The sequence below is a fragment of the Jatropha curcas genome, chromosome 3 (assembly GCF_041381405.1).
Source record: "Jatropha curcas cultivar XTBG-Jc1 chromosome 3, XTBG_Jcur_1.0, whole genome shotgun sequence".
In the NCBI taxonomy this organism is placed as follows: Eukaryota; Viridiplantae; Streptophyta; class Magnoliopsida; order Malpighiales; family Euphorbiaceae; genus Jatropha; species Jatropha curcas.
This window is the reverse complement of record NC_143153.1, coordinates 10,041,285-10,052,764: the sequence shown is the minus strand read 5'-3', so window position 1 is coordinate 10,052,764 and position 11,480 is coordinate 10,041,285. Positions and strand designations below refer to the sequence as shown.

Below are 11,480 nucleotides of genomic sequence, written 5' to 3'. Positions count from 1 at the left end.
GCAAAACTGGAATAATCGGTCGCAATTTTTGGTCGTGGTTTAATTTGAAATTCAGTCGCTAATTTGGTCGCAGGAAAAACGGTCGCAAATATTTTTAATCGGTCGCAAATCGGTCGCAAAATGTTAATTTAAAATTGTAAGTTTCGGTATCAAATCGATCGCAAATCGGTCGCAAAATTAAAAAAAAATAAAAAAATTTAAATATTATTATAAAACCAAAATTTTTCCGCACCTGTGAAAATTGACATATATACACATATATATCACACACGCAATTCAAGAACAATGTAAAAATGAAATTTTTATTGTACTGAACAAATTAAAATATCAAAATATAAATAAAAAACTAAAAAGGTCCAAAATCAAATCTATGCTGCTGCTCATCTGCAGGATCCGATGTCGGATCGCCGGGAGGAGTACCTGCTGGATGTGATGTAGCGCCAGGAGGGGTGACCAAGGTATCGTCTGCAGCATCGGGAAGTGGCTGCTGCTGAGACATCGAAACATGTCGGTCTGTAGCAGGCGCAGGATCAGAGGAAGAAGTACCAGCACGGGGCTCACCGGACAGCCGCATCACATGCGCTCTAAGCTCTGCAATCTGTCTCTGCTGATCAGCAAGCTGAGCCCGTATATCATCATCATACTGCGAGTCAGTGTGCTCCGGCTGTCGTGCTGCGCTGGCTGTAGAAGCGTGAGCTGCTGAGCCAGTGTAAAACTGTGATGCCTGAGACCCGATGCCGTATACCTTCCTCTTCTTCTCGCCCCCTACAGCCTCGAGATAAAGCGCTACCTCGTCAATTCTTGACTCAGCTTCGGATTCATCGGTCTGAGAAGTAACAATACGCTCTCGAGCTATAGTATAATTCTCCTGAAAACAAAAAATTAATTAATCAATGCAATTGCAAGCTTTATTATATTCAACTTTGTACATCTTCACAATGATTAGAGGGTAAATGTAAATATTATTCATTGTTACTTACATTGACGCTCAGCGCACGTCTGTCGACAAAGGTATTACGATCGTGGTCCTTCGTGTGAGTGTATGTAAACACCTCCATCGGTGTGGGCTCACGACCTAATTCTTTAGCCTGTAATGAATTTTTATGCATGATATATTAATATATATAGTGTCCTTTCATTAAACATCAGTTTCTTGTAAAGGGACTAGTTCACTTACTAATAATCGAGCTGTCTCTATAGCAGATATAGATCCGCCTGTGTGTCGCGAAGGTCCTGCTCCATCACCGCCAGTCTCACTGCGCCTATTTTGTGCAAATATCTCCCGCTTTCTCTTGAATGCAGGATCCTCCCAAGCCTTTTGCCAGCTCTCCCATATCTCCTGAGACACGCACTGCTGCTTCTTACTGCTTCTTCTCATCCTATAGGTGAAGTCAGCGTATCGATCGGCGCATATCTTCTCCCAGGCTACTTTCAGCATAGCCGTAATGGCCTCGTCCCATATGAAATGTTTCTGCAAAAAAAATGAAATATAGCGTTTAAACACTAAGGATGTATCTTGAATTGTAAACATTGAATGATGATATAACTTAAACCAAAGAATACCTGGAACTCCTCCCAATAAAAGTCTCTCGCCTCTTGTGGTACGGCATCCCATGTGTATCCTTCTTTATGCAGCTGTAGTTTGATTATCTTCAAAATTTGCCTCGCTGCTCGAGAAGATGGATATATGCTGAAAAAAAACAGAAGTGAAATATAATTACACGAAAGCATCACAGTTATGAATAAGTACAAAATATAATTACAAAATATGCCTGCAGAAAATTTGAATAAGTACTTACTGTCCCGCTACCAAACTGAGGGTGATACGTGGATCTGATGAAGCTGCAAAAGAAATGACAAATGTTATAAATTTTTAGATAATTAATATATAATTAAAATGACAGTTATGACATTTATGATTACCTTGCACAGTAGGTGACTGTGCAGCTGGTGGAGTCTGTACTGGTCCAGAAGAGGAAGGAGCAGAAGAGGAAGGAGCAGAAGAGGAAGGAGCAGAAGGCTGTGATGGCGGCAGTACTGGACGCTGAGCTGAGGATGAAGCCCCAGACGTACCTGAAGAAGGATGTGATGGCGGCAGTACTGGTCGCTGAGCAGATGACGAAGCCCCAGACGTACCTGACGAAGGACGAGGGATCGACCCTCCTCGTCCACGGGCACTGCGTCCAGGGCCATGACCTCCACGCGAACCACTGCCGGACGCGTCAGAATCAAACGGTCTGCCTCTAGCCATCTGTACTGCAGATATCAGAACCTAGATAAAATGAATTTATACAGTTATATGAATTGTAGAACATGTGGTAAATATGAGTAAACAAAGTGAATACCATTGAAATTCTTCATTAATAATATTAATTACATATACATTTATCAATTTGTAACAGTAAAATTGCTCTAAGTTTTAAGTGTCTTGAATATCATCTGCTTCCTCCTCCTCTTCATCAGCTTCCTCTTCTTCATATTCGTCTTCTGAGGTACCCATGATGATTTGATCTTCTTCCTCTTCATCATCTGATGGTCCTATTTCAACATAAGATCGGCTTTCATCATCCAATCTATCTGTTAAATCTTCAACAACTTGCATCGGTTGCGTTTCAACCATAACTTCTTGAAATGCCTCCGATACTGCGAGTGAAGAAGATTGTTTCGTTTCAAGTGCATGAACAACTGATCTAGCCTTGATTTTACACACTGCCATCCAATCGCATCTATCTCGTTTAAACGATGGAAATGGGACATAGTACACCTGTGCAGCTTGCATTGCCAAAACAAAAGGTTCATACTTTGTATATCTTCTTCTTTGATTAATATCAACCAGATTATACTTAGGATGAACCTTCGTGCCAATGTTTGGCGTAGGATCAAACCATTCACATTTGAATAAGATTGTGCACTTCATTGGTAGGCCTGGATATTCTAACTCCAAAACCTCAACCAATTTCCCATAAAAATCGTTTGACACGTCACTGTAGTTTGATCCCTTTATGCACACACCACTGTTCATTGTCTTTCTGCTTCTCCCATAACCCTCAGTGTGAAACTTGTAACCATTTACAAAGTAGCCAGAGTATGCATTAGCAACCGGTAATGGCCCCTTTGCCAGATCCGTAATAAATCTGTTACGAATATCGCTTTCCGAGCTTCGAGCCTATGGGAAATAGTAATGACATTCGTCAGATTTAATAAATGTACATTCCGTATTGTGTATATTGAAAGTAACTTACATAATATTTGAACCATTCTGCAAATTCCGTGTCCAGCTTTGCATCAACTGCAGTATCAGTCAAATTGAGATTTTGAAGCCGCAGAAGATTGATATATTTCCTATTTATCAACGAACCATATTAGCATAAGTATGATTTAACAACAGCCCACGTCAAGTTTAGAATGTTTACATTATTTATACTTACTGTACATATGGTGTGATCTCTTCGCAATTCAATAAAATATAGGTTTGAGCCGCTTGTATCTCTGCATCAGTCAATCGTCTTTTTTTTGATTTACCAATCGTACGCCCAGGGTAGGTGAAAATTTTTAGATTTCCTTCAAACTCAGATTGAACGCGATCTCCTCCGTCATCGTTACGTGGCACTCTCCGATGCTTGGTGAAAACATGTTGATCAAAGTAGTGTGAACAGAATGTGGAAGCTTCTTCCACCAAATATGCATTGCAAATGGATCCCTCGACCTTTGCCTTATTGCGCACATTCTTTTTAATTTTCTGTAGGTGTCTGTGATTGTACAATGCCAATATGTAAGTATAAGTACAAAAAAATGATGTAATCATTAGAATGAGATGTTAGTGAATCACCTCTCAAATGGATACATCCATCGATATTGTACCGGTCCTGCTAAACGACATTCATAGGGCAAATGAACCGGCAGATGTTCCATAGAATCAAAGAAGCCGGGTGGAAAAATTCGCTCCAACTTGCACATCACTACTGGGATTTCTCGCGCTAATTGGTCCATATCATCGCATTGAATAACAGTCATCGTCAATTCCTTGAAAAAGAGACTCAATTCTGTCATTGCTTCCCAAATTTTTCCTGGTAATAATTCCCGGAATGCCACAGGGATCAATCTTTGCATGAAAACATGGCAGTCATGGCTTTTCATGCCAAACAGTCTGTACTTCCTCATGTCCACACATCTACCCATATTTGAACAGTAGCCATCTGGAAACCTTAATGATCGTAACCATTCGCACAATAATTGCCTTTGGGGTTTATCTAAACAATAACATGCCTTCGGAAACTTACCAGTAAGTACAGATTGCTCGAGTTCTGGTCGACGACAAATTTCCTTCATGTCTGCTCTCGCTTTTGCATTATCCTTGGTTTTCCCTTCAATGTTCATGACAGTGTTGAACAGATTTTCAAACACATTTTTTTCTATGTGCATGACATCAAGGTTATGACGGATAAGAAGTGAACTCCAGTATGGCAAATCCCAGAAGATGCTTCGCTTTTTCCACCCGCTATTCCTGCCAATTCTTGTATTTACCTCATCTGCACCTACCTCTGTAACTTTCATAAGCCCCAGATCTTCAATTTCTTGTAATATTTGTGCTCCAGACTTCACAGGTGGAGGGGGTTCAACAATAGTCGTGTTCTTTCTAAAGCATTATCGATTTCTCCTCTAAGGGTGAGATTCCGGTAAGAATTTGCGAAAACAATCAAACCAACATTGTTTACCTCCATTCTTTAGTGTAAATGCATTTGTGTTTTCCATGCAGTGAGGACAAGCCAATTTGCCAGCCGTACTCCACCCAGATAACATTCCAAAAGCTGGAAAATCACTGATGGTCCAAAGCAAAGCAGCTCGCATTATGAAATTCTGATTGGTCGAAATATCGAATGTTTCAACCCCATATTCCCATAAATAATGAAGTTCGGCCATCAAAGGTTGCAGAAACACATCAATTTTATGTTTTGGATTAGTAGGCCCAGGAACAATAACACACAAAAACATATATTCATCTTTCATACACATTGTCGGTGGTAGATTATATGGTGTCACAATGACAGGCCATGATGAATATTGTTGTCCTGATTGGCCAAACGGCTGAAACCCATCAGTACAAAGCCCCAATCTCACATTTCTCATTTCAGCAGCAAACACAGGATGAATGTTATCAAAATGTTTCCACGCTTCAGAGTCTGACGGATGAGTCATTATACCATCATCATATTCATGCAAAGCATGCCATGTCATGTGTTCAGCTGTCGCCTTAGATGCATATAACCTTTGAAGGCGAGGAACAAGAGGGAAATAATACATCTTCTTGAAAGCCTTCTCTCTTTGTACTCTACCAGTCCCTTGACCCCGCCGTTGATATCTTGGAAGATTACAAAACTTGCATTCTCTGAATTCCGAGTCAACACCCCAGAATATCATACAATTATTACGACAGCAATCAATCTTTTCTACCGGTAGTCCCAATCCCCGAACTAATTTTTTTGTCCGATAAAAATTATCAACCATTGAATGGCCTTCAGGCAACATTTCCTTTGCTAACTGCACAAAATCATCGTAACACCTTTCTGAAAAATGGTGCTCCGCTTTCATGTGAAGTAATCGTGCAACAACAGACAGAACTGAATGATTCTTGCATCCAGGCCACAGTTCACTGTTAGCTGCACTTAACATGTCAAACAATTGTTGTGCTGCTACATTTGGCGATTCCTCCATATTATCCCAATCATATTCTACTCTACTCGCATCGAACACCATATCATTGCATTGATTACCGTACAGAAACTGATAAGGCTGAACTTCTAAACTTACCGGAATGAAGTGGCCTGACCCACTGGCAACTCGAGCTTCACCATGATGTATCCATTCGTAATAATTTTCCACAAACCCATTTTTGCACAAATGAAGTTTCACTGTATCGATGTCTAAGAAGGCTCGATTTCGACACTTCTTGTGATTACATGGACACCTCAACTTATTACCATCCATAAAACTGGGATTACCAACTGCAAACTGTATAAACGCCTCCAATCCTTGCAGGAACTCTTGTCTTAATATCCCATTGACCTCGAACCTCCAGTACATCCAATCTCGATTATTTCGCATTTTTTTTTACCTAATTAACAATTTGTTTATGAAGGGTAAATTATATGTAATTGCATTAGTCTAAACCAACAGTAAAACATGCCACTAATGTAATGTTCAATTTACGCTTAGCTTATAACTAACTAAGGTTATTTCTATAATAAGGGTACCTATATATAAATGTAAAATCACTAAGTTCATTTATTCACTAAGTTCATTTATTACCTTTACCCTAATAAAGGTAAGTGTACGATTTCACATATTGAATTTTTTTGAAAAAAATTCGGCAGCATTTCGGCACAACTCAATAAAATCTCAAATATAAAAACACTTCAATAAACACTCCTATATCATACCAACATTCTTCAAAAGCAAAATGACCACTACTAGGCCTCCAACCAAACCAAACGCATCATTCATTAAAAAAAAATTAAATTTTTATGAATAATAACAACAATAATAAAAAAAAAATACATTATTTCATAATTATAAAAAAAGAGTAATTTCAATTACATGTATCATAACATAATTATTATTAAAAAAAATTCAAACTATCATGTTTATGTCTTATTTGAAAATCAAAATTACATATAAATTAATATTATCATTTTTTTATTTATTACTATGTAGTTATAATATTTAGTTATCCTATATATATATATATATATATATATATATATATATATATATATATATATATATGTTAGTTTATACAAGAATAGAAATGCATTATAGGAACAATAATCCAAATTGAATTTTGGCAATATCAAAAGTAAAAATTCATTTTGTTCCAAAAAGGTCAAAAATGAGATTTTTAGATTTTAAGCCCCTTATTATTATTAGGTGTTTGGATATGTGTTCTTCAATGGTATCATTTAGTATTACATTCATTTATTAGATATGTATTTGGGTATTAGATTTATTTTAAAGTTTTAATTAATTAATATATTATATTTATTTATGCGATTTTTATTTCGATTCAAAATTTTTTTAAGTTCGTTAGATTTAAATGAATTTCATAACATTAGATTATATTCGATTTCTTATGACACATGGTAAAAGTGAGATTTTTAAGCTTATTACTATTAGGTATGGTGTATTTTGATATGTTTTTTTTTTTTTTATTGAAAGTTGCTAATATATTAATTATTTTAATCGGGGTTATGATTATAATAATTGAGTATGAGTAAATTTACAATGGGATAATGATTAACTATAGAAAATCAGAGAGTAAATAAGAATAAAGAAACCAATAGATAGTTAGACGTCAGCTTCATACGTAGATTGATCACGAAAGGAAGGATGTAATTGGCTTATTTTTCTGCAAATTGATGTCATCATCCCCATTTTCTTGCAGTTGCAAGGTACAGATTTAATTATATATATAATTCTAATTAATTGTTAATTAATAAATGTCAACTACTCTAAATCTTACGTTAATGGTGTTCTAGAAGGTGTGAACACTTTATTCATCTTTTGAATTCTTACGTATTGATGAGACATTAGACAGTGGGTATCATTCTGAGCTACATGTTCTATGCTTTTCTTTTTCATTAGCCAGTCTTAGAAATGAGTTTTTATCCATAAATTGTTTTTTTCTTTTTTAAGAAATGGTAGTTATGAACAAATATTATACAGATATTTCCATATATTTTCTCCAACTTTTATAATCTTTCTTTATCATGATTTTGACCTCAAATGTTAACTCAATTTAATTAATCTGCAGAAAATTATTAAGTAAATGAATACTATTTATTGTATAATTCATAATATTATTGCGATTTAATATGTTTTTATCCATAATATGTTTGGCTTAATTACCCCTCGTTCTCTTTGATTTTTTTTTTTTTTTTTTTAGCAGGATGAAGGGCTTAAATCTGTCTAGGCATAGAAGCATAAAAGTTTTCCGTCTCAGGCAGTGCGCTTGTGGGTTCAGTGCAGTTTTATCATTTTTTTTTTTTCCAAGTTTACTCACCCTAAATTTAGGTTCAAACAAAGTATTTATAGACAAATAATTATGCCCAAATACACATAAATCGCAAATAAAAAAAATAAAAAAAATGAAAAAAAAAATCGAAAAATCGTAAAATACCTGGAAAAATGTCCAAGAAGACGGGTGGAGCAACCGGAGGGGCTGGAACGGCGTCAGGAGGGGCGGCAGCGGCGTCAGGCGGGCTGGAGCGGCGTCAGGAGGGGCTGGAGCGGCCTGCGAACAGAGGAGAGGAGAGGAGGAGAGGAGAAGAAAGAAAGAAGAAGAAAGAAGGAGGAGGGCGTCTGGCGTTTAAAGCCCTAATAATTGCGACCGACAAGTCGGTCGCAAATCGGTCGCAATTTTTAAACCTGCGACGTCGTTTTACATGCAGTCCAATTTGCGACCGATTTGCGACCAAATACATCGGTCGCAAAAAATCGGTCTCAAATAAGTCGCACATCGGTCGCAAAAATCATTCCAAATTTTGAACCGCTAAATTTTGCGACCGATAAACCTTAGCCGCAAAATCGGTCGCAAATCCGTCGCAACTCGGTCACAAACTGAGAAACAAGATCGCGGGAATTTTTAGCGCTAAAATTTGCGACGGTTTTTTCTTCTGTAGTAAATCTGTCGCAAATTTGCGACCGATATCTGTCGGTCGCAAAAATCGGTCGCAATTTAGCGTTTTTTTTGTAGTGTCCTTAAAAATAAAAAAATCAAAGAAGAATTCAATAGAGACGTTATTAGCCAGACAAAAAGCAGAGACTGAAATTAAATTTTCTTTTGCACTAGGAACACATTAAACATTAGCAAGGGAACAGTTTTTGACTGGAAAAGAAATTAATTGTGAACCAACATGAGTAATTCTTAAACCAGTACATCAGTAAGGTGTAGCTCATCCAAACCTTCATTGGGAGCATGTAAGGCTAGGTTTTGCAAATCATTGGTTACATGATGTGAGGCACCGGTATCAAGAATCCAATTCTGAGGCTCTTGAGTAGCAGCATGATGAGCTCATGGCGTAGGAAAGTTATCTTTGAAATAATCCTTAGCACTGAAGCATTGTTTAGCTAGATGCCCAGGTCTTTCACAGATCTGGCAAACAACACTGAGCCACCAGGACCCCTACGATATCGTGTTACAGTTTTAGAAGAATTTCGATTGCCTCCATAGTTAATGTTCTCAGTCGAAATCCCTTGATTTTGACCTCTAGAATTTTATCGAAAATTTGTTCCTTTCTGCACAACATTAGCTGTAACCGGCGAGGAATCAAACGAAGGATCGACCGTTTTAAGATACAACTCGTGAGCTTGGAGTTTATCCTGCAGCTCTTCAAAGGAAATAACAGTATCATGAGCTCTAATAGCTACTGCTATATCATGGTATTCAGGGCCCACACCATTTAGAACATGGATTACTAAATCAACATCTGAAATTGGATGTCCAGATAGTGCTAAATCTTCTGAAATTACGTTCACCATTTGCAAATACTCAGAAATAGAACGAGATTCTCTTTTAAAATTGGCCAACTTGTCTTTGAGAGAGAGAATCCTCGTAGCCGATTTATTGGCACAAGATTTCTGAATTTTTTCCCAGGCATCAGCAGAAGACTTGGTTGAAGAAACAATATGCATTGCGGAGAAGCTTGTTGCTGCAATGATGGCAGCCAAGATGAGTTGGTCTTGACAAATCCAAACTTCATAGTCTTTATTAACTTCATCTTTATCATTAATATGAACAATCGGAGATGGACATTTAAGGGATCAATCAACGTATCCCATTAGATTATGCCCTTTAAGAACAGGGACAACTTGGGCACGCCAAGCGGGATAGTACTGCTGTGTCAATTTCAATGGAAACAGAGTCGCATTAAAAGAAATAAGAGTTCTTCTAGAGGAGTGAGTAATATTTGGAAGATTAGATGGAGAAGCCATTGAAACAAGACTAAACTCAGATTTGAACAAAAAACTTTAGAAGGGAAAATGAAAACCAGTGGGTTTTCGGCTCTGATACCATAAAATGTAGTCACAGAAGATGGCTGTTAACTTATATATTTCATTCATCTCAATCGGCATATATATACATGTTTACAGTTACATTAGATAAGCATAAGTTGTTTACAAATGATAAAGCTAACCTACAGCTGTATAAATATTTAAAAATAACCAATTAACTTTAATCTTATCACTTGGTTCAATATTTTTTAGCAATGAATTTCCATTATCAACTAATAATACTCCGGAGAACAACAATTCAACTCCAAATAGTAATACACCTTGTGATAATGAAGTTGAAGTTGAAGTTGTCGGTATGAATAAAAACAAGAGTATATCAGAAGTATGGAATTATTTTCCTAGAAAGATAGTTGAGGGGAAAGAGAAATTTCAATGTAATCATTGTGCAAAAGTTGTTGTAGGAGAAAGTAGGAAAGAGACTTCACATTTGTATGAATTTAAAAAAAGATGTTCTAAAAAGAAATTTGAAAATGGAAAGGACATGAAACAAAAAGTTCTGATTAGTGAACAAAGAAAGCTAGATGGGATGATTGATAGCTGAGGTACTTATCATTTTGATGAGGATGCAACAAGAAAAGAGATTACTTGTATGACCATTTTACATGAGCTTCCTCTTAAAATGGTTTTTAGGAGGTTCGTTCCTTCTCTTCAACCATTATTTAAAATGGTTTCTAGACACATAATAAAAAGAGATATCATGAAAATTTATGATTATGAGAAGGACAAGGTATTTCAAACATTAGTTAAGATTCATAGTAGGATTGAGATTACTGCAAAAATATGGACTTCAAGCGACAAAAAGAGAGGATTTATGATAATCACAACAATTACATTATTTATTCTTGGATTTTGCAAAGTCACATCTTAAGGTACTTCTTTTCGATAATTCTTGTATTCGATTTCTTTTAATTTTGTATTTTATTTCTAGAACGTCATGGAATTAGAAAATTAAAAATGTAGTAAACTTTTTTTATTGTTCTATTTTTTTTTTTTTTTTTAGGTTTATCTATATGCCATCTTCTCATACAAAAGAAGTTATTTGTGATGTTCTCCTTGATTGTATGCTAGAATGAGATGTTGATAGAAAATTATCTACTTTGACTTTGGATAATTGTACTATTATTGATGCTATGATTAGGGTTATTTTAGATAAGCTTTGAGGTATCACTCTTTTATTGGATGGTTCTTTCTTACATATGTATTGTGCCGCACATGTTTTAAACTTGATTGTGCAAGATGGTTTATCAATTATTTTACCATATATTGAGAAAGTGCGTGATAGTGTGGTGCATTGGACTGCATCACCAAAGAGGAGACAAAACTTTGATGAAATCGGTAAATTGATGCGTGTTTCATGTACTAAGGAGTTGGTGCTTGATTGTAAGACTGGGTGAAATTCTACTTCTTTGATG

General features: G+C 36.3%; 1 protein-coding gene across 2 annotated transcripts; it reads right to left on the bottom strand.

Annotated features, from left to right (window-relative positions):
* Positions 1-275: 275 nt before the first annotated feature.
* On the bottom strand, positions 276-8,429 carry LOC149497531 (uncharacterized). 2 transcript variants are annotated; one of them, XM_089719676.1, is made up of 7 exons: positions 8,174-8,429; positions 1,924-2,272; positions 1,800-1,842; positions 1,564-1,690; positions 1,178-1,471; positions 981-1,088; positions 276-868 (listed from the first exon to the last, which is right to left on the bottom strand). In XM_089719676.1, exons 2-7 carry the CDS (start codon positions 2,249-2,251, stop codon positions 347-349), a joined length of 1,422 nt encoding a protein of 473 aa, XP_089575802.1. In that variant the 5' UTR covers positions 2,252-2,272; positions 8,174-8,429; the 3' UTR covers positions 276-346. The 2 variants fall into 2 exon arrangements, with proteins under 2 accessions (XP_089575802.1, XP_089575803.1); XM_089719677.1 differs by having other exon boundaries at positions 1,924-2,256.
* Between the last annotated feature and the right edge of the window lie 3,051 nt (positions 8,430-11,480).

Coding starts and splice junctions, on each gene's coding strand:
- LOC149497531 (XM_089719676.1), bottom strand. CDS start 2,251: ATGGCTAGAGGCAGACCGTTTGATTCTGACGCGTCCGGCAGTGGTTCG. Junction 1,691..1,799: donor CTCAGTTTGGTAGCGGGACA/GTAAGTACTTAT, acceptor GTTTTTTTTCAG/CATATATCCATCTTCTCGAG. Junction 1,472..1,563: donor TTTATTGGGAGGAGTTCCAG/GTATTCTTTGGT, acceptor TTTTTTTTGCAG/AAACATTTCATATGGGACGA.